At 43.7% G+C, this 26,895-nt stretch overlaps 1 protein-coding gene across 5 annotated transcripts; it reads right to left on the bottom strand.

Annotated features, from left to right (window-relative positions):
• Positions 1-884: 884 nt before the first annotated feature.
• On the bottom strand, positions 885-26,871 carry USP16 (ubiquitin specific peptidase 16). 5 transcript variants are annotated; one of them, XM_084873533.1, is made up of 19 exons: positions 26,707-26,871; positions 25,886-26,118; positions 22,394-22,495; positions 20,598-20,776; positions 17,497-17,600; positions 16,281-16,384; positions 14,932-15,116; positions 14,374-14,469; positions 13,700-13,830; positions 13,325-13,412; positions 12,107-12,185; positions 10,751-10,842; positions 10,427-10,483; positions 9,420-9,596; positions 5,842-6,508; positions 4,841-4,935; positions 4,187-4,273; positions 1,362-1,518; positions 885-1,260 (listed from the first exon to the last, which is right to left on the bottom strand). In XM_084873533.1, the coding sequence occupies exons 3-19, from the start codon at positions 22,452-22,454 to the stop codon at positions 1,139-1,141; spliced, it is 2,481 nt and encodes an 826-aa protein (XP_084729659.1). In that variant the 5' UTR covers positions 22,455-22,495; positions 25,886-26,118; positions 26,707-26,871; the 3' UTR covers positions 885-1,138. The 5 variants fall into 5 exon arrangements, with proteins under 5 accessions (XP_084729659.1, XP_084729661.1, XP_084729660.1 ...); XM_084873535.1 differs by having other exon boundaries at positions 14,932-15,113; XM_084873534.1 differs by having other exon boundaries at positions 25,886-26,033; positions 26,707-26,841.
• Between the last annotated feature and the right edge of the window lie 24 nt (positions 26,872-26,895).

Here is a 26,895-nt window from a genome sequence, read left to right as displayed (position 1 = left end):
AAGACTGGGCTCCACCTGGTTCACGAACTGGCTGTGGGAGTGATCGGGCCTGTTTCCAGTGTGTGCCTGGCCTGCTGCCTGGTGGTGCATGCGTTGTATTGAACATGGCTGTGCTCCTGTGCTCAGACATGGTCTGTGCTGCTCTCATGGGCGTGGCCTTGTGAAGGGGTGTGACAGACCAGGTGGCCCAAGGCCGAAATACTGACTGGCCTTTACTGGAAGCCTGTTGCCTCCTGAACTAGGTTTTTCATTGTTTTTATCCTAACTCTGGAAACCCTAGGACTCACAGTAACTTGTTTCATTAGCAGTGAAGGGTTGAAATCCTTATATTCTAGCCACAAAGTTGCAAAGATGCTGTGCTACAGCTGAGCATGTCCCTCCTGACCAGCACAAATTAACCAAGTTTGCTTTCATAAGATCAGTAAAAGTTAACTAATGTTTATGGGACGTGTCACGTACATGTTGGAAAACTTTCAAATTCTATATTGTTTTTGGTGGCTGACAGGGTCCCAGCTAAGCTCTACACGTGTTAAAAGTGACACCTCTTCAGTAAATTTATAGTCAGGGTCCTCAAATTGCTAGAGAAACTCCCAGGACTGTTGACAGCCTGGTAAACTGGGCAGTTTGCAGGCTCCCCCGGCATGCTGGCCTTAAAGGGACCTGGTGCCTTCGGCCAGTTGATTGCCATTAACCTGCATGCAGCCATGCCCACCGTGGTATCAGTGTTAAAGACCTGCTTCTGCCCGTCACACACCAGTGCCAATATCAAATACCTACCGTATGTTCAAAAAGTTAACACAGAGTGAAGTTCCCTTAGTCAGATGTTACCTGGTAGGGTCAGTCAACACAGTTTACAGTCTTATTTGTAAGTAATAAAACAAGTGTTAGAGTAAGTCAGTTTATTGATGTGCTATAACCACCAGACACATTAACCAGAGGACTTGATCCAGAATCCGTCCAGAACCTGGAAGCAGGAAGGAACACCATGACGACAGGTGACAGGACAAAACTGTGGTCAACCTGCAGGTGTTCCTTCGATATTTCAACACGAGATTTCTCCTGATGTGGATGTAATTGACCGTGAACATGATTTAGTCAGTCTTCACTTGTTTATTATTATTACAGCTGTTATAAAAACTTAAATTCTCTCATAAAACAGGAGGTATGCTTGTGAGTTCAGGACTTTTGCTGTAGGCACAGCTTGCACGTGGCTGTCGCTGATGTGAAACCACTGCCCTTTGGTTGACTCCATTTCAAAATCTGCCAAGGAGATGGAAAATTAAGTGTAAATGGGATGATTCCAGTTCTTCACTTTCTGGTTTGCCATGTGTATGCCACATTACCAGAACTGAAGAGCTCACCTTGGGGGACATCCCCGCGGAGAACAAGGTCAGACAGGCGACTGTTTGCCGTTCTCGCCTTGGCGTAGGCAGTGTAGTGCCCGGACCTCATGGTACCGCTGTGCTCCACAACTCCATACAGGGAGTACAGCACCCTGGTGCTTTCTTCAGCAACATTCTGTAGAACCAACAGGACTCACGTGTTAGTTCTTGTCCCTTCTACACGGGAAATGTGCGCATGACCGTGTGTCCTACACAGAGGTCATCTGATTGCCCACTGAGCCAAGCCCACTCTGCCCACAAAGTAGCCACGGCCCTTTCCCAGAGGCCACCCCATGGCATCGCTTCTGCCCAAGTTCGTTCGGGAGAGTTGGCATCAAGTAATCCCCAAAGCCTCAACCACTCTCATCCTAGGTCCTGCTAAAAACTACATTTCAAAACATCTACTCCCCTTTCCCCCCCTCGCCCCAGACTTCAATGAGGGGCTGGCTCTGCCTGGCTCTGCCTCTGGAGCCTCAGTCCCGCCCGTTACAGGCTGGATGGACTTGGACAGGTGTCTCCAGCTGGGGCCACTATCAACCACTCGACCAGCACCTGCCCTCCAGTGGTGCTGTGTGTACACCCAGCTCTAATCAATACCCCTCTTCACTTAATGCTGCTTTACTCCAAATCCAGCCACCCTCCCTTAGGAACTGTCCAGACCCTCAGTACTGTCCCTGCTGTTCTAGTGTAGCCTCACCGCTCAAGGCTGTTCAAGATTCTGACTAAGTCTAATCTCGGTGCACAGCTCTTCCAGCCTCGCTTCACCAGATTAACCTAACAGGACCCTCCAGTCCCACTTTCTCCTGCCTCCTTTGGTCCCAGACAAAACGTGTCCAAAGAACCCTCCCCTTTTTCTCTCTGTAAATAAATATAAAAATTCTAAAAAAAAATAAAAACAAAACCTGTCCAAGACTCTGTAACTGAACAGTAGCAATGGGATGGCCTGAGAGCTTAGAAATACAGAAGCTCAGACCCCGTGTGGCCTAGTGATTCCTTGGTGGTTCCAATGCCTGTTAGCGTTGGAGATCTGAGACCATGAGCATCACAACCTCCTGCACACACTAGCATGGCCACATCAGTTCATCACAAACCAGCCACACAGCTGCTGTTGCTAGGAAACCATTGTACATGTAGGCAGTACATTCATGAATTCCTCCCTTAGCAGGTCCTCAGTGTGACTGCACAACCCTGAAACTTGTCCTTGGATGTCCTTCACAGAAACTGGCCTCCCCTACACTGCAGGAAGCAGGCACAGCCTCCCCTACACTGCACAGGGCCTGTTCTCCCTGCCATGCCATGTCCTTCTCAGGGCCTTCCCATATTGAGGATCTGTACCTTTTGTATCTTCAAGGTCTACATTTTCCTCTTGACTCCAAACCTACCTAAGTCTCCCAGATTTAAAAAAAAAAAAAAAAAATGTTCAAGGATCTGCCATTTTTCCTTTCCAACCAAACCTCTTCATGGATTACCTGCTTTATCCCCAGGATCTCCTGTCTCAACCCTTGGAAGTTAACAGCACATGAAGTTTGCCATGATCTCAACACTGTTTAGTCAGTACTACTTTCCACTCTTGTTCTCTGATATTCTAATGTCAAGGACATGGGGCCCTTCCCTTGAACCTGAACAACGGGCAATGGCATTTTAAGCAAAAGCTGGATTCCCGATGCCCTGTATTCAAAACTACAGCAAAAGTGGCAGTGGCCTACGGACACACTAACTGCAATTCACTACCTGCCAGCTCTGAAACCCGCTGCAGGCAGTTTAGATGGGGAAGAGGAATTCCTGTCATTCAAGTTTCGTGGATAAAGTAAGACTGATGTACTTAGACGGGCGTATTCAAACTGGCAGACTTCCACCTCCAGATCACTGACAGCCAGGGCTCTGCGTTCACCTCCCAGCTTGAACCACCACCTAGCACTGATGGCTAAGCCTGAAACTCTGCCCCAAACAGAACACTATTAACTTTCTCCACTCTTTGTGGGTTTCCCACATCAATGTATGGCATTCCCTCTGCCCACACTCCCCGTCATTCAGCCAGGCCCTGGGATCTACACTCCGCCCCTTTCTGGTCACCCTCAGCATTTATGAAAAGGCCTCCGTCCTATCTTGCAGGCCACTGGATCACAAATCTGGTTAATTTTTCTCCTGCCCTAGTTTAAGCCCAGCATCCACAGATTGAACTCAACAGCCTTCCAACTAGTTCCCCTGCCTCTAGTTTCCTCCTCAAAGCCCAGCCTCCAGGCTTCAGGCAGAGCCCACGTAATTCACAGATCTTCAGGGACCTGCTTCTGTGGCTCCACACTGCTCGCCTAATAAAGCCAGCTTCCTAGCTCAGCTCCCCACACTCCCCAGACCTCGCCCTGTGAGCTCCAGGACTGCTTGCACCCCCGTCCCATGCCACCTCACATGGCCACTCCACTCACGCACCAGTCCCAGGCCAGTGCTGGCTGAGATGTGTCCACTCAACAGAACCTCCCTGGAGCCACTCTGCTCCGTGTGCACCAATCTACACTGAGCCTCACTGAACAGACTGACTGCCCATTACTGTCTGCTCACCGTTAAGTTTTGTGCCCTCAGTTCCCCAGACAACGTCTGCCACAATAATGGGAGTTCAAAAAATGCTGAACTGAAAGCTGACGTTCAAAACAATTCATCACAGACCTTGAAAGTCTGAAGACACAGGAGCCAAAGGTCCACTCTGCTCCGAAATACTCCTCAACTTCACACGTGGTGAGCTGCGGCTCTATTTGTGAAAGGATGATTTCCCTTTAAAGAATTTTCACAAAAAAGAAAACTGTACCTACCTTACATTTAGCAGTACAAAAAGGAGCCAAATCTAAGATCTCCGGAAATTTTATGTGCTTGTTAATTTTGCGTAGGTTAAAACCAGCCTGAAAAAGAGGAGTGGGTTTAGGTTCTTGCCCTGCACAAGCTGTGCATGCTACGGACACCAGCCCTGCCGCCCAACTTCAGTCTCTCACTGAGCTGAAGGTGTGGCTGCGTGCACGCGTGCGCCACACACACACGCACACACACACACACACACACACACACAGGAGAGCTGCTCCTGTGAGGAAACGTTTCTGCTTCGGCAGTGAGGAGCGCGCGTTAGACCTGAGGTCTGGTGCTGAAAACTGAGCAGAATGCTCTTCTGAGAGGCACTCGGCCTCCACGCGGGCCAGCTCTAAGGGGGGCACGCAACTAAGGTTGCAGCAATGCTCACATCACTAAGAAGAGCAATGTGAACTCTAGCAAACGGGAAGAACTGTGCCTAAACCCTCCAACTCCTTTACTTGCACCTTAATCAAAATTTTTGTCTTACAAACATATATTTACTTTCAAATTTCTTTGACGTAGAATTAAGAAGTAACAGAAAGCCAAAGAAAAAGTATTACGTTGAGACATAAATAAAACAGGTGTTACATGTTTAAAATTCATTTCAGGTAACAAATGGGTACCTGCTGAAATCGCTTCAAATGAAGGGTGAGAACAGGAGGAGCAAGAGAAATTAACATCTGCTTTTTGGCATTGGTGTAAACATGTTTCTTTTCACCTAAGGGAAAAATACAGCAGTGTGAACATTTTAGAACTCTAAGGCATTCAGTTTGTGATGAAAAAGCCAGAATTGTACACTTTCTGGAAAGGACCAGGTAAATATTTTAGGATTTATGGACTAAGGACCAATCAAGGATTTTATACATCAGATAAAAACTTCAACAAATTTTTACTGATGGAATTCAAAATGTAATAAAGTATGGTAAGAGTTTACTGAAGAAAATAATGCAATTACTTTTGGAGAGAGAACATTTAGTTAACTGAGGTTCAAAGTTAGTGTTTTCTACCATAAAATAACTTTCAAATATCTATGTATGAAAAGCTTTTCCCCAGAGACCATACAACAGGCACAGGCCACACTGAACCTGGGACTAGTTTGTCAACACCTGCTCTAAACAGAATGGTGGAAACCACAGTTTATTCTGTGTGGACATGTAAATACATGAGAAACTAGACTTGAAAATTAGTTTCAAAGATTCTATCTAGCAAGCACCCTTAAGCACCCACATTCCCTGTCCCACTCTCCCAAGCCCCTCCTCGTCCCTCGAGGGAGACTAAGGAAACCTTGCCCGCAGGACCGCGCTGGGCATGTCCCTCGAGCACCTGAGGGTATTGAAGTGTGGCTTCCTGGGGCACGGAGGGAGGGCCAGCCCAGTGCTGGTGGGAAATGAGGAAGCAAGGCGGCCGCCGCGGCCCGTCGGGACGGTCACCCGGGGGGGACGTGTCCAGGGGCACAATGTTGGGAAGCCCTATAATCCAGGTGGGGTGACCCGACCTCCCATTCGAATATTTAGAAGGAGGGGGATTTTCTGGTGCCACCAAGTCCTAACACCACTAGTGCAGCAGTGCCCTTCCGATGGCAGAGCATGCCCCACACGAGGGTGCTTTCTGTGAGGGGCTGTACCTTTTAGGTTTGCCTTTGCTGCACCACACTGTCTCCGGGTGCACACGTCACACAGCAGCTTGTTGGCATCTCGGAGCTTTTCGTTCTGGGTGAACTGGTACAAGCAGTGCTGGATGGAGCACTCGTCAGCACTGAACGCGTCCCTGTTTGCAAGGGTGCAGAAAGCAGTTTCTGGGTCTTGGCCCACACACTCGTACAGCGTGGTCCCGGGAGCAGGGCTGCCGTTCAGAATCTCCAGGTGGATGTCGTCAGGGTGAAGAGCAGCATCCAAGTGCAGGTTCCGGAAACCCCTAGAAATGTCCACTTCCCCACCGCCCCCCGCATCCAGGAAGGCACCGTTCAAACTCCCAGGACCGTCAGTGGGAGAAGATGACAAGACCTCCAGGTCGGTATCCACACTGACACTTTTCACATCTACGTCCTCTGTGAAGTTTTGAATGTCAGTTACATTTTCTATCATTTTCTCTTGGCCATTCAAGTCGTTCGGATTAACACAATATTCTTTACTTATAACTTCCTCTTGTGAGACATGGTTGGACTTAATATCCACTTCTCCCTGAACTGACATTTCAGCCTCACACTCATTATCTTCAAGATGGTCCAAGGCACAGACATCATCATTTAAATGAAGAACTTTTCCTTGAATTTTTTGTTGCCTTCGCTGGTTCTATGTAAAAAGTATAAAACATTTTTTTTTTAATTGAGAGGAAGAGCGTACATGTATCACATCAGGTTCTCTTGCTTGTTCATCAAAAATGAAGTTGATAAGGAAGAATTTATCCCTAAAACTGATCCTAAGAGTTCCTTTACTATCAGGGATCAAGTAAGTTTTGAAGAAAATGTCTTTGATTGAAAGTAGGAATAAACTATCAATCAACAAACAACTGTCACACTAGGGCAGTGGTCGGCAAACTGTGGCTTGCAAACATGCGGCTCTTTGGCCCCTCGAGTGTGGCTCTTCCACAAAATACCATTGCCTGGGCGAGTCTATTATGAAGAAGTGGCATTAGAAGTTTAAGAAATTTGGCTCTCAAAAGAAATTTCAATTGTTGTACTATTGATATTTGGCTCTGTTGACTAATGAGTTTGCTGACCATTGCCCTAGAACAAATAAAAATGTGCAGGATATTGTTCTAAGAGGAGTGCTCTCGACAGAGGAGTAGACTGTTATACCCTGTAGTCACTTTACACAAAACATGTCAAACTCGTGGCCCAGCCAAGGTAATAGTATGTAAGAAACGTTTTAATAAATATTTCACAACTTAATTTTTACAATGTCCAATTATACATAATTATTAATGACGAACTACAATGTTCGATAATGACTGATGACTATAATCGTGTTGCATCATTTCCCTTATGTGCAGAAACACCATTTCTCTCCACTAATACTATTGTAGCAGCGAATATTTAGCAGCTGATGGCCACATCATTGGTCTTGGAACGACTTGTTTGGTGTGCACAACAGGAAATAATTCGCTTTTGGAGAAGAAAAATAGGTTTATTTGCTTTACACTTATTGTGCAGTTATTCAGTCTCTGGTAAGTTAATGTTCAAGAAAAATATTAGGTTTTATTAAAATGTTCTATTATTTCATGGTAACGATGACTCATTTATTTCAGCCCTTTGCATTCAGCATGTTTCTAGTGAAATAAACCTACGTTTCTTTGAAAACTGAAGCTTTTGTTATTTTTTGGCCCACATAAACTTAAACCTTGTTTGGCCCGTTGTTAGCCTTTGAGTTTGACATGCTTGCTTTACACACACAACTCAGGTGGTTTCCCTGATGAGACAGGGCTACTGTGGACAGACACAGAGGGAAACATTCAGGAAACAAATGTTCCCAAGTCAGGGAAGAAGCAAGGAAGCCTTGTGTACAGGGGACACATCTGCAGCCTATTTCCGCACTGAGGGACAAAGGCATTTCATCAAGAGTCCTGCCTGAAGAGGGTCACCATCTGGCTGTAACTAAGAGGACAGGCCGTGAGGCTAACGTGAACAGAGGGGTGGAAGGGAGCACAGGACACAAACGGTCTCCTAGGTGCTTCAGTAAAAGTCACACCTTAAAGAAAGGTGCGACACACATGATGTATCGTAGAACTGTACCCCTGAGACTTATATAATTTCATCAAACAATGTCACCTCAATAAGTTCAATTAAAAAAAATAAAAATTGGGAAAGAACATAAGTGAATACTTTAATGAAACACAAATGACTCTTAAAACATAAAAATGTGCTGAACTTATATTAAAATAAGTGGAAAATAGCTCTGACTGGTTTGGCTCAGAGGAAAGAGCTTCGGCCTGCAGCCCGAAAGGTCCCAGGTTCAACTCCGGTCAAGGGAACATGCCCAAGTTTTGGGCTTGATCCCCGGGGGGGGGGGAGGGTGTGTGTGTGTGTGTGTGTGTGTTGTGGGAGGCAGTGGATCGGCAATTCTCTCATCATTGATATTTCAATCTCTCTCCCTCTCCCTTCCTCTCTAAAATTAATAAAGATATATATATATATATCTTTATTTTTTTTTTAAGTGGAAAATAAGGTGCACTAAGTTACTATATGCCACCATCAGACGAGCAGAAATCTAGACGTCTGAGAACACACTGTCGTGAGGACAAGGAGAAAAATCAGTCTCAGATGTTGCTGGTGGGAATATAAATTGGTACAATCTGCCTGGTTGGTGTGGCTCAGGCTGAGCATTGACCTATGAACCAGGAGGTCAGTGTTTAATTCCTAGTCAGGGTACATGCCCAGTTTGCAGGCTCAATCCCCATTGTGGGGAGTGCAGGAGGCAGCAGATCAATAATTCTTTCTCATCATTGATGTTTTGTTCTCTCTCTCCCTCTCCCTTCCTCTTTCTTAAATCAATAAAAATATTTAAAAAACAAAAACAAAGGTTTGTGTCCTAAAATGGAAAGATAATCTAATAAAGTAGAAACAAACAAAAAACAAATTCCAAAACCATGTGCATAATTTCTAAAAGGAGATAAAAACATACTTGTATTTGATTATATTTTCCAAAAGAAACTCCAGAGAACACATGAGCTTGTGAAGTGGTTATGAGTATCATAAAAGGACGGTCAAGAGGACTTGTACACATGAATGTATTTTTAAAGTTTGGATGTCAATGAATAAGTAACTAAAAAATGTTAAAAATGGCCGAAACCGGTTTGGCTCAGTGGTAGAGCGTCGGTCTGCGGACTGAAAGGTCCCAGGTTCGATTCCGGTCAAGGTCATGTACATTGGTTGCGGGCACATCCCCGGTAGGGAGTGTGCAAGAGGCAGCTGGTCGATGATTCTCTCTCATTGACGTTTCTAGCTCTCTATCACTCTCCCTTCCTCTCTGTAAAAAATCAATAAAATATATTTTAAAAAAATAAAAAATAAAAAAAATAAATAAAAAATGTTAAAAATGAACTAAAACTTTTTTTAAGCAGAGAACACGCAGGGAACTACTCTTGGACTCCTGAGTGCAAACGCTACTGTTCACAAGGCCTGTTCAAGACGTCAATCTAACTCATTCAGTCATTCAAAACGGGAAATGAAAATGAGAGGAGGGTGGCCGTCTCCCAATGACTCACCTTGGCCTGCTTTTTGGCTTGCTTCTTTGCTTTTTTCTGCAAGTGCTTGCTTATTCCTGACGGAATATCATTTCTCTCTTTCATGTAAGTGTCGTTATCTTTTTCTTCCTCGCTATCTTTATTGTCATTCTCCATTGTCTTTTTCAGATTTTTATCATTAATACTTTTCTTACCACTCTTAAAATATGGGAAAAAATGGGCCAAAAATAAAATTTTACATTTGGTAAAGAAACTTCATGCTACATAAATATTTTTCTACTCCTATTTTACAGTAATTGATTACCCACAATGTTTAAAAATATACCCAGGACAAAATTTGGTCATCTCAAACACTAAATAGCACTCTTCATATCCCAACAAAACAAGCAAGCCCACAGTAAGAAAGTAAGTCCACTTGGAAGGGCAACAGCAGGCGGGCAGCACACGGCCTTCTACACAGGCCGCAGCCCGATGGAGCCTGTCCACTTCCAACTGCACTTTGTCCCATCATCTCCATGTCCCAATGTAGGTGTTTCTTTTTACTCATTTTTTTCTTGCATGGAAATGACAGTTTTGGGGAAAGAAAATAAATTTGTAAGACTTTAATTAAAAGGACCCCTGATTCATATTTAATTGAATAATGATTTATCCAAAATTCATAACATTTTTTCCTACTACTAGAAACCAAATTCATATGGCTTAAAACTGAGATAGTCTCTATTAACATCTAAGAACTTAGGACTGTAAGGCATTTGTGGTTAGTCTTAAATAATGAAAATAAATAGTAACTTTTAATATGAAGAAAATACATCTTTACATATAAACTAATCAATTTAACTATAAAGAATTCCAAACACAGTCTTCTCTTTTTTTGTAAATAAAGTATTTACCCCATTCTTTATCCAACTATTTAAGAAAAATTATCCACAGGCTAGTGATGTACACACTTGGAAAAGGTGACAAGGCTCCCCCATTAAATCTACACAGGAAAACGATCTACTTAAATAAAATGAACTCAACGGTCTTACCTGATCATCTAAAACTGGTAGAGACAAGTCAAGGAAAGACTCATGAACCAAGGAGACCTTAACCAACCAAAAAAGAAAAGTAAAAGGAAGGAAAAGATTCACTGTAAACATCAAATAGTAAGATTGGTGGCGGGGCCTAATCTTTGAAAAAAACAGCACTGAGCACTGTGGGTTAGGGAAGCAGAACACGGGAACAACTTCCGATATCAAGGGGCCCGGCCAGCAGCGAACGGCGCCTGGACGGCTGTGGCGCCGAGGACGGCTGTGGCGCAGCCTCTGTGAACGCACAGCTGGCAGTGAGTCCCCAGCACGACCGCCACTCACCGTTCTGCACTCGTCACACATGATTGTGCTCGTGAGCTCCCCACCGAAGATGCGGTCCACAAAACTCGGCACTGATTTCCTCTTCTCGTAATCTGCACGGAGGAAATGTGTCATTACACTTACAAAATCGACTTCTTCGCCTCTCTAGCCCTAAAATTTTACTTTTTAATTTCCTGTCTCAGGCTTGTCTTTCTCTGTTCACAAAATTACCATGGTTTTATTTATGCTATAATCAGCAGCACATACTGCACTTTTGAGCACAACAAATTTCACAGTCACATCTCGGGGAAAAGAAAAAGTTCTCGTCCAAGACCAAGTTAGTGGAAAACAGCTGTGCAGGGCAGGGAGACGCTGTGCTTATGTCTCCACAGAGAAGCAGGCAGACAAGCAAGCTGGACGACACCCGCTCCCTTCCACACTGGCAGCAAGCTGGCGACAATGCACGGGACCTGCTTTGAGGCGGCTCAGACTGAGTTCCTTACACCCAGAGCAAAACAAACAAGGAAAAACTTTAAGGAAAATGTCTCAGACAAATTCCTCCTTTTATTTTTCTATGTTCCAGAAATAATCTTGATAAATTTGGTATAAGGGGACGTATAATAATTTTACTACCTGGCCACCCTTTTTTCTAAATAGATGAAACTTACATACTTTGTTCAAATAGCAGCTGCCGATGTATACAGAAACACATGTTGTGATGGACAGTGACAGCAGGAAGGTCCTTCTGTCACCACCCAGGCCCCTTAGGGGCACCACAGAGGCAAAGAGCTGCTATCTGTTGATTCTAAATTGTGGTTTACAATACAGTAGCCACTGGTCCTGTGGGCATTTAAATCAAATTAATTCAAAGTAAGTGAAAATAAAGATGTGGCCCCTCAGTTGCTCCAACCCCATTTCCAGGGCTCAGCACCCAGCGGGGGCGACTGTGGCGACAGGAGGCAGAGCAGAGTCCCAACCTCACAAGCTCCAAGACAGACCGAGGCCAGGTCGCTACCTGTCACACAACAGTCAGAGCGAGGCTGGCTCCACAATATAACCCAGCTCCTGCCAACTCACGCAGACAAGTGTACTTCACTGACCACTGCTAACTAGAAGTTTAACCTTCTGAAAATCAAATAGTCATGTCATCTTAGCTCCATCTTTGTAAATGTCACTATAACATTTCATAAAAAGAATACGTCAGAAGTTTAATTTTTGTAAAATATCCATCTCTGAAGTACTGAACAATCTTTAAAGGTCAATGGTGATAAAGAGAAAGTATGTTAATAACTGGATGCAAAGTACATGTGCAAGCATCTGCACCTAGGGGCAGAGGAACTCAACTACAGTGGTTTAGTTCAAAAAGTCAAACATTACCTTTAACTTTATTTTTTAGTTCTTCATCCAATTTTTCAGTAGAATTACCAAATGCTTTAAGAATTCCTTTACTCACTCTCTAAAAGTAATAAAATGAATATATGCATACTATTAAATTTAAATTTTTATAATTATTTTCCTTAGAAAATATGTGATCAAGTCAAGAAAGTGATCAAGAATTAGCTCTCCAAACTTACTGAATAAAAATTAATATTTCTAAAGTCACATTTTTAAAATTAATTCAAGGAGCTAAAAAGAATTATACTTATAAAACCACTAACCCATGGAAAAGGCACTATCTTATCATTTCAAAATTTTAACCTATCAAACCAAAGCTTTCCGAACAGGCCCATCTCCTGTGCAGAGACCACCGAGCTTCGTCCTAGAGGCAGGACGGTTTGAGAGCCAGAGGGACAGACTCCAGCCGGACAGCCCACCAATCCCTAGGGGCTTGAGGCTTCCTACAGTCTAGCTCCAGAATCTAGGAGCGAGGGGAGGGTAACCACGTCTGCCTTGCAGAATGACTGTGAAGACTAAGCTATAAATATAAAATACTAAGCACAGTGCTTGACATAAAGTAAGAGCAAAATAAATATTAGCTGAAATCACTATATTATTACTAATTATATTCACATCCCCAAGTACATTACTTTCAATCCTGGTAAGTAACAAAAACTTTAAAATGAGACAAATGTCCCAACTCATACAAAGTGAGTTAATGTATAGTAAATCTTTACTAACGTCGTCAGTAGATTCTGTGACTTTAAGCAAAATGACATACAACAAAACCAATGTTACCACCCGCTGATTGACATAAAGAGTTAAGCCCTAAGGCTCATCAACGTGATAGCAACACAACACGGACAACCCGACGTTACTTGTTACTGAGGCCACTGTGCTTCCCCGACTCGGGAGGCTGTACAGAGTCCCACTCAGAATCAGAGCGAGGTGCTGTGGGGAACTGGAGCTCACGGGTGCGGCCGGGACCACAGAACCCCGAATGACATGATGCTGGAATGTCACACAACACAGAGCATCATGAGGAGGAGCATCATCTCTAATGCTCGTCATCACTCCAATGACAGCCAGACCGAAAAGGCTGGTGCAGAAAAGTCTTGCCGATCCAATGGCCTCAGTGACTACTTTCACTGCTTTAATGCCCCTTAAGATACTGAAGGACAGGAGAGTGAGTGAGAGGAGGTTATAAAACATGCTGACTTGGTGTTCTTCTGCTCTCATCCCATCCAGTAAGTACCGGAGCAGCTCCTGGCTGTCCTGCTGCTGATAGCCTTTGAAGCGCACTGCTCTACAGAAGAGAGGAAAACAGAGAAAGAGAAAAGTGATGATGAGTCCACTACAATGGGAAACTCTTTCCACAAAATCTTAGGATCATATCCCAAATCTCGATGTGCTCTGGTTTCTTAAAACTTCTGTGTAGTCCAACACCACCGGTGGCAGATGTCACTGTCACACAGAGCACATGGTATTTAATCCAGATGCAAGAGTCGATGCTTTCATGTGTGCTACAAATGTTCATCGAATTTCTCAGCATCTGACTCAGGCACTGAAGGCACCCACAGCGCAGATACTCACTTCTTACAGACCTGGGAGAAGAGCTCCTTAGGGGTCACGACTCCCTTGGAGGTCTCCTGCATCTCAATGAGAAACTGGCTCATGGCCAACGTAAGAGGGCCCGGAGGCTCAAGATGAATTTCCAAGGGCTCCTGAAGATGGGAACAAAAAAATACTCTCATCATTCCAATTTAGAAATCACTTATTTTAGTGAAATGTAACTAGTTAACCTATACTGTCAATGTGCCTGATTGAGCTATTGAAAAGTTCAAAATACACATCAACAGATGTAGAAAGGTTCTGTCACAGACTATTTTATGAAGAATTCAGTTCTACTGGTTTAGTTTTATATGATCAGGGACTTAGAATACTTAAGAAGCAAAAGACCTAATGCAAAAGCTAAGGTGGAATTCATGTGGCTACAATTTTGTATGCCCAGGGCCTCACAAACGTCCCCAACATTCCCAAGAAGGAAGCCACACACGAGAGCACAGCAGGACACAGCAAAGCAGCAACAAAGAAATGGGGGTGGGGGTTCCTTATACTTTCTGTTAGTCTGAAAGTCATTAACTTGGTAGCCTAAGACACAACAAACAAAAATGATGAAAATGAGCATCAATGCTTTAAAGTAACTTAAAATATGGACATTCACAGAGGAAAATTCGTGATTATAAAGAAAATGTTAAAGTACATACTGTCAGTGCCAAGTCAGGCGGTTCAATTTTTACAATGGTTCCAGACATTTTTACTTCTTTCAGTAGTTCTCTAAGCACTGGTGTTTGTGACAAATTCTGGAATGTAGGATGGAAAAGGAAAGTTGCAAGACAAATTAACCCATTTGATCCAAACATAAAGTCATCCCAACGTTGCAATCTCGACTCTCTATCCAGGAAACAGGCAATGGATGCTCTTCCCCCCGCTCTCCATGCTCATCAGCACTTCCACTTTGGGCACAAGCAGCCCCTGGGAAGGCATTCTCCACCACCCGCCCCCACCACGGTTCTCTCTGCCCATGCACCCACTGTTCTGTCCAGGGTTAGCCGTGCCCTCACTCCCCCACCAACGGCAAGTCCTGAGGGCAGGGGTCATGTTTTGAACCCTTCAGCAGTGTTTTACTGACATGCAAAGTAAGTACTACCTTGAGTTTTCTTTGAAAACATGGGAATAAATTACTTAAGGCAAAAAAACTCAATACTGGAAGTAACAAAGAGGGAGATCCTAGATTTTTACAGGAGGAAAATTAACACTGGCACCTGCATAACTGCATTGAAGAAACAAGTGTTCCCCAAATTACTGAGTCCTTTCACAGATATTTGAGAAGTAAAATTCATGGAAGTTTCTTTAGCCATGTTTTCCTTTTTCTCTCTTTCTTGTTCATTTTTATTCTCCTTTTCTAATTTTTTATTTTCAAGTTCCATGTTACCATTATCTTTTGCTGCTTTAGGAAACAAAAGAAAGAAAAAATGATTTAGCAAAATGTGTAATATAGCCATATCAAATGCAAAGTTACACTGAGGACGGAGTACTAGAGTTTGTGAATTTTACCCACTATCATTATTTGCCACCTCTTGATTTTAAATGTTTTCTAATAAATATAAGTAAACTGCCATCGAGAGAGAAAAACCAGTAAATAAAAAATACTCAAAACTGAGGTGAGCATTAGTCTGACAAATAAAGCCAAACAGGCTATGCTTTTCAGGAAAAACCCCTTTGTTAATGCACAAAGTTTTCTACAAATGAGTATATCTTACCTTGTGCAACTGGAATACAGAGCAATCAAGTAAAGAATGTAGACATGAAATAAATTTTGTAATGAATTCAAAAACGCACCCTGAAGTTAGGAACAAACAATTGTGGCTCTGCCAAAGACACTTCTGTGATTGTAAAAACCTGCACAGACCTAAAGCTAAGGATGCACAGCACCCAATTAACTTAATTATGTGTGAAAAATAGCTGAAAAGTATCTGGTCTTGTGAAGGACTTACAAGTACTTTACTTTTATAACATCCAAACAAGAGTAAGTTCAGTCTAAAGCAGGTCAATTTTGCCCTAACTGGTTTGGCTCAGTGCACAGGGCATTAGCCTGTGGACTGAAGGGTCTCAGGTTCCATTCCAGTCAAGGGCAACATGCCTGGGTTGTGTGTTCAATCCCCAGAAGGGGGATCAATGATTCTCTCTCATTACTGATGTTTCTATCTCTCTATCTCTCTCCCTTCCTCTCTGAAATCAATAATATATATATATATATATATATATATATATATATATATATATATATATATGTTATGTAAGTCTTAAAATAAAGCAGGTCGACCTTAAGCCCCTGTGCAGGGAGGGCATGACTGCTCATCAATGAGACCAGACTCTTCATCACAGGGAACTAGGTTATTTCTGATTCCCTTCTAATTCTAACAGTTTAGAATTATCTATATTTTCAGTTTTACATCCTTAAACCAAAAATAGTCTCATAGTTTAAAGTCAACCATAATTAATATTACTCAACTATATGCAATACTGGGTAGTCCAGTAAATTATTCAAATATCAAAAGATATATAAGTCAACATTACAGTATCTATTAAGAAACAAATGATTTTTTTTTACCTGATTCTGGAGCTGTAATATGGGCTTGTTTCCTGACATAATCAACCACCTGACCCAATCGGTTTGAACTACAATACTGGACCTCATCATCACATAGGTAACACCTGTGTCCCAAAGACCACAGAGAAAAAAGTGACAAACTATCAACCAAAAAGGGCACAAATTATGATTCCTGGAATCCAAAGTGTATAACCATCAAATTGTTTTATTAGAGAAAATAAAAATAAAACTTATATGTTTTCTTAAAGAAGACTGTCCATATTAATTCTGGTTTACTATTAATAACATAAGCCCAAATTATGGCTACATATAAACACTGTGAAAAATACCCCAAACAAACATACTAATAGTACTCGAAATGGCTACTTATAACATTAAAGTCAAAAGTTTTCTCTATGCATAGTTCAAAATACAAGCCTACATCATCAAAATTAACAAATTTTATAATCTATCTACAATAATAAAAGCCTAATATGCAAATCAACCGAACGGCCAAACAGCCGTCCAGACGACCTTCCGGATGAAGCCAGGGCTGTGAGGGCCCAGGCAGCGAAGGCCTAATGCTGCACGAATTTTGTGCATCAGGCCTCTATTTGTCAGATAATGTTCCGTGAACATTGCTGTGTAAGTGCTTAGAAAGATGTGAAAATTGCTGAAACCGGTTTGGCTCAGCGGTAGAGCGTCGGTCTGCGGACTGAAAGGTCCCAGGTTCGATTCCGGTCGAGGGCATGTGCATTGGTTGCGGGCACATCCCCAAAGGGGGATGTGCAAGAGGCAGCTGGTCGATGTTTCTCTCTCATCGACGTTTCTAGCTCTCTATCCCTCTCCCTTCCTCTCTGTAAGAAAAATCAATAAAATATATTAAAAAAAAAAAAAAAAAACGATGTGAAAATTGCCATGTAATTTCACTGCCAAAGTTTTGCTCTACCCTGTTAGTCTGGAATTTGTTCTTGGTGTTCCAATTGTTAAACTAAAAGCAACCAATCATACGCTTCACAGTATCATAAGCAAGAGACAAGGATGAGGACTCCTAGTCTCCTACATGCTACAAGTTTTGTACTAGTGCAACACTAAGCAGACACTTCTCATAACACCAGTCGCCAGCCTTCTGCAAGTGGTGGGTTTAAACAAACACAAAATGTTAACTTTCTTGCTCCTTTAGCATGCCCAATACCTCCCTTCTCCAAGGATTTCCAGCCAGGAAGCTGAAACTCACCATACACTCCAGTTGTCCAAGTTGAGCACCAGACAGTGGGGCTCGGACCTTGGTGTCAGGTAGTGCTTCAGAGCGTGCTGCTCCTGGGAGTTCCTGCCGCAGCCCTAGGGAACCAGCATCGCCAGTGTCAGGGCCACAGAAGTTCACCCAAGAGGAGGGAATTCATGTTCTATAACAAGAAGTGGCTCGAGAAATTCTGCCTTGTTCACATTTTGACAACACAATGTTAGGCTCTAAAGAGTCTCGATGTTGTGAAGACCTCGGCGTGGAGAAAACCACGCAGCAGGAGTGCTCCTTCCCTGCAGCCTGCCCTTCCAGTCCCCACCGCCATGCCAATGCAGTCGTTTATTGGGTCTAGTTTGGACTTTGTATCGGCTTCAGAAATAGTATTTTCCTAACTTCAACCTCTTTGTTCACATATGTATTTTTTCAGTTTAATGTTCATAAAACAAAGCTCTGTTTATATGTTTAACTCAAAGATTATAAATTGCTCTTAAAGCCCTAGTCAACAAACCTGACACCCTGACCGAACCAGCTCTCCAGGCTCAGGTCCATCCTCCTGTCCGCGTACATCTACCAGCTGACACACTCGGCATGTTCCCAACCAACAGCATCTTGTTCCCGTGATTCCCTTCACGGAACCCTTTACGGCCACTGCCTCTGCTCAAATCCCACCCAGTTTTCTGATCACACTCCAAGGCTACCTCCCTCAGAAGAATTATTATGCTTGTACTCCAGAGGAAAAACTTATGTTCTCCCAGTGAATACTCTCCTATCAAACTGGTGTAAATTCCTGGTGGCATTCCTTACTTTCTACCTTATATTAAAGATGGACATAATGTTTATGTCCATCCTCCCCTGAACCGTAAATCCTGAAGGCACAAATAATGAGTTAGTCTTTCTATTATCAAAATTATCTAGAAAAAGGGAAGTCAATAGCATTAATTGAACAAGCAAATGAGATTTTTTTAATAGCTCCAAACTCATAGTAACTTTCTCTTTTTCTTCTTTATTGTTGGAAATATTACAGATGTCCCTCTTTTTCCTCTCACTGACCCCCTCCACCCCCCACCGTCTGTTCTCTATGCCCATGGGCTATGCATGTATGCAAGTAAATGAGAGGTTTTTACCCACAAGATCTAAAGTCTGATTTGTAAAAGATCATGCATTTCCTGCCTGCAGCTGGTTGAGTCCCTGCTAAGAAATACACCTGGACTGTGCGTCTGCCTGCACCAGGCCAGCTCCCATGGACAGCACTACAGTGATGGGTGGTTTCCAGTGCAGCTAAAGTACACTTTGGAGGGGGACTATTTGTCAGTGGCTTCTAATCCTCTAACTATGATATAAAACACTACTGATTAGTTCATCCCACTCAACATTAAGTCTAAAATGAATTAAATTTGACATTAATTTTGAAACTTAATATCACCACTGCAAATCAACTGAAACATTAAGAACGAGTTGTCTTAAGACAGCAGGTGAGCCGAAACTGGTGTGGCTCAGTGGATAGAGCATCATCTTCCAAATGAAAGGTCCCAGGTTCGATTCCCGTCAAGGGCATGTACATTGGTTGCGGGCACATCCCCAGTAGGGGGTGTGCAGGAGGCAGCTGATCGATGTCTCTCTCTCATCAATGTTTCTAGCTCACTATCCTCTTTGGTGATTATGTAAGTGAAAAACCAATCCAAAAATGTTGTATATGATATGGTCCCATTTATATAACATTTTTTATTTTTAATGTTTTTATTGATTTTTTTAGTGAGAGAGGAAGGGACAGGGAGAGATAGAAACATCATTGATCAGCTGCCTCCTGCCTGCCCCCAACTGGGCATTGAGCCCACAACTCGGGCATGTGCCCTGACCAGGAATCAAACCAGTGAGCTCTTGGTTCATGGGTTGAAGCTCAACCACTAAGCCACGCCAGCCAGGCTGTATAGTCATTTTTTTTTAAATACTGACAACAGAGTAACTTTTATTACATTTACTTATTATTTTGTTGTTGTTAATCCTTACACGAGGATATTTTTCCATTGGTTTTTGGGGAGAGTGGGAGAGAGAGTGAAAGACAGAAACATCAATGGGAAAGAAACACATCGATTGTTTGCTTCCTGCATGAGCCCTGACCACTTCTGGGCCAACGAGGAGCCTACAACCAAAGCACATTCCCTTGACCAAAACTGAACTCAGACCCTTTGGTCCACAGGCAGACGTTCTATCCACTGAGCCAAACCGGCCAGGGGTGTATAGCATTCTTTAAGTGATAAAATTTTAGAAATGGAGAACAGACTAGTAGCTGCCTGAGGGGAGGACAGGAGGAGGAAAGTGTGGTTATAAAAGGGTAAAGAAGAGGTCCAGGTGATATTGGAATCATTCAGTGTTTTTTTGTTTGTTTGTTTTTTTACATTTAAAAAAAAAATATATATATATATATTTCGATTGACTTCAGAGGAAGGGTGAGGGATAGAGAGATAGAAACATCAAGGATGAGAGAGAATCATTGATCAGCTGCCTCCTGCATGCCCCCTACTTGGAATCAAACCCGAAACCTAGGCATGTGCCCTGTGACCTCCTCAACCACTCAGCAACACTGGGCCTAACCAGCACAGGTGCCTATGAGACCCTGACCTGGGAGCTGTTCTGCCACCCAATACCCCCACCCACAAGATCAAGGTACTCTCTTCTCCCAGCGGCCTGCTGACAGCTCACAGCTCGGTCTGTCCATCCTCAGGAATTATCCTGAGAAAGGAAACTGGCCTGGCCAAGGGTGGCCTCCCCACCCCACCTTCCCAACACCAAGGGCAGCCCACGTCCAAGGACTGGTCTATGCACAGGTACCAAGACCACGGCTCATCCTGAGATTAGCTGAAGCCCTGAAGGTCTGCCTCTTTGCTCTCCCTCAGCCTAATCCTGCCTCCCTCACAGTTTTCCTGGTGAAGACACACTGCAAACACACCCCGGGAAACCACCTAAATCTCACAAACGTGCTCCCTGGGGAACATGGCCTTTGTGAGCTGGCATCCTCCTCGCCACCCAGGACTTAGGTAACACCTTCCAAAGCAAGCTGTTTGTGAAATCCCACAACGACCAACATCTAAGCATACCTGATGGCCACATTTAAGACACAGCCAAACTGAAGGGTTTTCTTCTGCTTCTTCTTCAGATTTATCTTTCACTTCATTGTCTGTCTTACAATCTTGGCAAATGTTCCATTCCACATTCACTAAAGCCTTTTTCAGAATACCTTGTTCCAATCCTTTTCTAATGTGTCTGCACATGGGTTCTATTAAAACAAATAACACGAGTGATGAGATAAAATACAACTTTCTTCAGAGAATCTCAAAGCTTACCTTGCATTTGAACTTCAAATATGAATTTATCCTAGGTACAAATTGTTAGATAATCTGAAAAAGTAACATTTTTTTGGTATCTGAATATTAGTTGATTATGTGAGAAATCTGGAATTTTGCTATTTCTATAGTCCTACATACATTCACTTCGATGAATTTAACCACTTCCTTTCATTTAGGCCATTAGCTACTGATTATCCTCTTTATTTTAAACATCTGCAGAGGTGCTTGCTCAGTCAGCAGGCCTTGTGCTGAGGCAGGTGCCAGGGATCCAGAAGAACCAAGCTCAGCTCTTCTCACTGAGGAGTTCACACTCTGGCAGGAGAGGCGGGAAAACAAGTACATGTACAGGAATCCCAAAGTACGTTACAGCAGCACAAGGAGAGGAGACGGCAGCCACTGAAAGTTTCAAACTGTAGATAGTAGACATGAGCTATGAACTCATAGTCTTTCTTATCAATGGACTAATCATGCCATTAAAATGTTGAAAACTGTTAAATGACAATATAGGATGTTTCGTTTATAATAAAAGGCTAGTATGCAAATATAGCAAATGGCTGAACAACTTGAACAACCAAACAACTGGTCACTATGACACGCTGACCACCAGGGGCATGCACAGAACATGGCAGGTATTGGCCGTGGTGGGATGGTGGAGGTGAGCAGGGGCACCAGACCAAGGTGGGGTGCTGGTCGCTGTCTTTGGGGCTCTGGTGGTTACTGAGAATTCTTTGCTCCGCATCACGGTCCTGCCCAGAGCTGGCCTCTGCTGCTGACACTGGCCCAGCTCACAGCCCAGCTAGCACCCATTGATCGCTCCATGCCATCAATGGGTGCTAGCAGGGCTGTGCTGCAGCATGTGGGAACAGAGGCAGCAGGTAGTAGGGCTGCCAGAAAGATGGGACAGGGGAGGGGAGGAAAGTGAGGGTACCACAGCAGGAGGGACCCGACGGGGGTACAGAAGATGGGCCAGGACTTGCTCCTATGTCTACCGCAGCCTCATAGCCCACAGTTCCTTTCAAGGTACACGAATTTGTGCACTGGGCCCCTAGTGTACTAGATAAAAACATTAAGTTGAAATGCAAATTACAGCCCTCGCTGGTGTGGTTCAGTGAATAGTGTCAACTGTGGACCGAAGGGTCCCAGGTTGGATTCCTAGTCAGGGCACATGCCCGTATTGCGGGCTCGATCCCCAACCTGAAATCAATTTCTCTCTGAAATCAATTTTATTTTAAAAAAATGCAAATTACAGAATAATGTAATCCCTTTTTAATAATTTTTTAAAATATATCTTTTATTGATTTCAGAGAGGACGTGAGAGGGAAAGAGAGAGAAACATCAATGATAAGAATCATTGATTGGCTGCCTCCTGCTCACCCATACTGGGGATGATCAAGCCCACATCCTGGGCATGTGCCCTCGACCTGAATCCAACCTGGGACCTCAGTCTGCAGGCCAAAGCTCTATCCACTGAGTTAGGACGATCCCATTTTTACACATTAAAAAATGGCCATTTATATCACTTTAAAGGTTCAATTGGTAAAATATACCTGAAGATTCAGAAGAATCATCAACTGGAACAATTTTTTCCTTTATCCGTTTCTTTCCCATGTTGGCACTTCATGGATTACTTCCTGACACAAAATAACAATCTAGAAAACAAGATAAAGTTAACTTGATAAAAAAAAAGTCATTTATACTTTTCTGAGACAGTAAAAGAACTCAGCCATAGATAACATTTTACATGTTTATCACATACTATCTATAATAATAAAAAGGTAATATGCTAATTAGACCAGACATCTTCTGGACATCCTTCCTGACAAAGCTGGGACAGGACAGGGGAAGCCAGCCAGGGTCTGATGCTTGTAGGCAGCTGGAAGGAAGCCAGCCCAGGTTCTGGGTGCTAGAGGGAAGCTGGTGCCAGCAGCCGGGGGAAGGAAGGCCTACTCTTGCATGAATTTTGTGCATCAGGCCTCTAGTCATTTATAAAGACCATTCACATTTATCATGTGCTTTTCAATAAAAACTCTAAAGTAGAGAGACTAAAAGGTACTACACTGGTTTCCTAGCTTACAAAACAGACTCTTAATCAGGTTTAAGAGGTCTTCAATAGCTCTGGCTGGTTTGGCTCAATGGATGGAGTGTTGGCCTGAGGACTGAAGGGTCCCAGATTCAATTCCAGTTAAGGGCACATGACTGGATTGTGGGCCCGATCCCCATTAGAGGCGTGAAGGAAACAGATTCTCTCTTGTAGCTGATGTTTCTCTCTCTCCCTCTCCTTTCCTCTCTGAAATCAATAAAAATACATTTTTTTAAAAAGTTTTATTTTTTTTAAAATATATTTTATTGATTTTTTTACAGAGAAGGAGAGGGATAGAGAGAAATATCGATGAGAGAGAAACATCAGTCAGCTGCCTCCTGCACACTCCTACTGGGGATGTGCCCCCAACCAAGGTACATGCCCTTGACCGGAATCCAACCTGGGACTCTTCGGTCCGTAGGCCGACACTCTATCTACTGAGCCAACAGGTTAGAGCAAAAAATAGGTTTTTAATAAATGTGAAGGTTAGGAGAGAACCCAGGTCTTCTTACACAGACCTGAAGTCTCGGCACATAACACCATTTGGATTCAACCTCTAAGCACACGTGGAATGCGTGGCACACAGACAATGTCCTTCCCTTCTAAGTTGCTTTTCTTTCTTCTTTAAAAAAAAATATATTTAGCCAAAGCCGGTTTGGCTCAGTGGATAGAGCGTCGGCTTGTGAACTCAAGGGTCCCGGGTTCGATTCCGGTCAAGGGCATGTACCTTGGTTGCAGGCACATCCCTAGTAGGGGATGTGCAGGAGGCAGCTGATCGATGTCTATCTCTCATCGATGTTTTTAACTCTCTATCCCTCTCCCTTCCTCTCTGTGAAAAATCAATAAAATATAATTAAAAAAAATAAAAATAAATAAAAAATAAAAATAAATAAAAAATAAAAAAATAAAAAATAAAAAAATATATTTATTGATTTCAGAGACGAAGGGAGAGGGAGAGATAGAAACATCAATGATAAGAGAGAATCATTAAGTGGCTGTCTATTGCATGGCCCACAATGGGAATGGAACCCATAACCGAGGCATGTACCCTGACAGGGAATTAAACTGTGACTTCCTGGTCCATAGGTTGATGCTCAACCACTGAGCCATGCTGGCCAGGCTAAGCTTCCTTTCTTAGCTCTGAGGTCTATGTAAATTAAATCAATAATTTCTCTAAGAAAAATTATAAATAATTCTGAAAACAAACTATTAAAGTGAGTTAGAAAGTTTGCAAAATAATTACCAGGCAAAAAAAGAAAACAAGGATAAATTGTTCTGCATTTCCCACATTAGGATTTCCTATATGAATTCTACCATATATGGATATTATACAATAATCTAACCTAATAATAAAGTAATATTCAAATTAATCATCACTCTGCTACACAAGCCACACCCACCAGCCAACTGGGGAGATCATGCAAATTACCCCAACCAAGATGGTGGCTAATTTGCATATCAAGGCAGCATAGAAAGAAGCCAAGCCTGCAGAAGGGGGCGAAGCTGCAGAGAAGCAAGCGGGGCAGAGACCCAGCAGGAAGCCCCATTGCAGGAATCTTCCTACAATGGGCCACTAGTTTATTATAATCACATTGTCAAATATTTGTATTATAAAGTTGGTTTGGAATACTATGACAAATCTAGCACCTCCTTAGGCAACAATGCAAAATTTGTATATATGAAAAGTACTGAAAGTACTGAAAGTATTTACATAACTTTAAATAATAGTAATGATTTTGAAAAGTTGTACTTAACATACATTACAATAGCTTAGTGTCTTAATCACTGAATATCTGACCTGGCATACTTACTAAAATTCTGATTACATTAGTGTAAAGTTAGACTTGGAACATATGTTTTGAAAACACTTCCCAATTAATTCTGCTACTTAGCTGTCACCAAGTCTCGTCTTACAAGTATACCTCTTTTAGCTCTTAATGGGTTAATGCAGTGGTCAGCAAACTGCAGCTCGAGAGCCACATGTGGCTCTTTGGCCCCTTGAGTGTGGCTCTTCCACAAAATACCACGACCTGGGCAAGTCTATTTTGAAGAAGTGGCATTAGAGGAAGTTTATGTTTAAAAAAATTGGCTCTCAAAAGAAATTTCAATCATTATACTGTCGATATTTGGCTCTGTTGACTGACTTTGCCGACCGCTGGTTTAGTGTAATTAAAGTAATTCAAAAGGCCTTTATGAAAAATTAGTGCCACATCAAGTAATGGTTAACCTTTACAAAGATAATCTAAAATGTAACAAGCTTACAAAGTAAGTAAATAAACTAACAAAAGAATACAAAGTATACAGGTATATATAATACAAGGTATATTTTATGTTATGTTTTCTTGCCCTAAAGATAACATTTAACATAACTTATCTAGAATTGTAGATTTTAGGGGGGAAAATACCACTCAAGTTCTTGCCTACAGTCAAACTCCCTCTAACCTGTGCTGCATTCTGGCACCAGAAACATCTTTCCATGATGCCATTTCCATCACATCACTCCTGACTGAAAGCATTAACAGGCTCCACATTCCCGAGCCTGCACTAGGGTCCTTCACAAGTTGTCCCAATGGTCTGCAATCCTGACCCTCATTACTTATCAAAAAGAACCAGTGAAGAGTAATCACATGCCCTTTCATGATCACCATCCCATTGGTGTTTCACCACAACTCTGTACACTGAGTGTTTCACTAGAGGAGGAAACTCAACAACAAGATGGTGAACCACAGGGCGTCAGAGATGGAACCAAGAGCAGACCGTTCTCTCCCACCCAGTCAATCCTGGGTGCCCTCCAAACACCTGCCTCTGACCCCGAGGGGGGGCATCTTCAACCTGGACATGTGCGATTTCTCCACCTGGGATCTAAAGGTCCAGAAAAGGAGCGGTTTTAGGCACTGCCGCTGCATTACCTAAAACGGTGTTAGTAGGTCCTCAAGAAACACTTCGCGCATGGAAATACCTGATGGACTAAGGATGATCACGGGGTGCAGAGCTACGAAGCAACCACGTGGAGAATGCTGGCGCCTCGCGTGCAGGCGGAGCTCTCGGAACTGCTTTGAGGGAAACTGGAAGGAGGAGCTGTGACTGGAGTGGCGGTGACTTCAGTGCTGCGGAAACAGCCGCAGTAAAGTTTTGACAGCTGTACAGGGCATCTAGTGAGTCATGGGAAGGGAGTACCGTGGGCACCGTCAGCTGTAAAACATCAAGAACTCTTATTAGGCCCGGCTGGTGTGGCCCGTGGTTGAGCGCCGACCTTTGAACCAGGAGATCAGGGTTCAATTCCTGGTGAGGGCACAAGCCCAGGTTGCGGGCTGGATCGCCAGTGTAGGGTGTGCAGAAGGCAGCCGATCCATGACTCCCTCTCATCATGGATGCTTCTCTCTCTCCCACTTCCTTCTTCTCTGAAATCAAGAAAAATATATTTCTTTAAAAAGCATGGAAGCGTTTGGACTGCTGTCAGCAGGTCTGGTCCGCGGCGCCGAGTTTGGGGTCCGACCCTGGAGCACAGGGTCGCCGAGGTGACGGCCCGCTTCCCCCGCGCCCCAGCCCTCTCCCCGCAACGGCCGCCATCCTCGGGAACCGCGGGCTCCCGGGGCGAGGGGGCGCCAGCACCCACAGCTCACCGGGCAGCTCCTGGAAGTGACAGGACCAGGCCGGCGAGGCCGCGGCGCCGGGGAGGCCGGGACCCGCGCTCCGAGCGAGGCCGCGGCGCAGGGAGCGAGGCCGGCAGGAGACTCGCGTCCCGGGCGCAGGAGGCCGCGCGGCCAATCCACGACTTACCCGCGGCGACGGCGCCCATCCCTGCGCTCCTCGCGGGCTCCGCACGGCCGGCTCCGTCCTCCTCACCACCGCGAATGGGAGGCGACGGAGCGGAAGCCAGAGCAGCCCGGCAGCAGCCCGGCAGCAGCCACTTCCTGTGCGCTGCTCTGCTGTGCGCGTGCGCGCGCCTCGAGCCGGAAGTTCAGTCGC

This window comes from Pipistrellus hanaki (genome assembly GCF_964339955.1).
Source record: "Pipistrellus hanaki genome assembly, chromosome: 2".
NCBI classification, from domain to species: domain Eukaryota; kingdom Metazoa; phylum Chordata; class Mammalia; order Chiroptera; family Vespertilionidae; genus Pipistrellus; species Pipistrellus hanaki.
The sequence above is the reverse complement of the archived record's forward strand: the minus strand, read 5'-3'. Positions and strand labels throughout refer to the sequence as shown.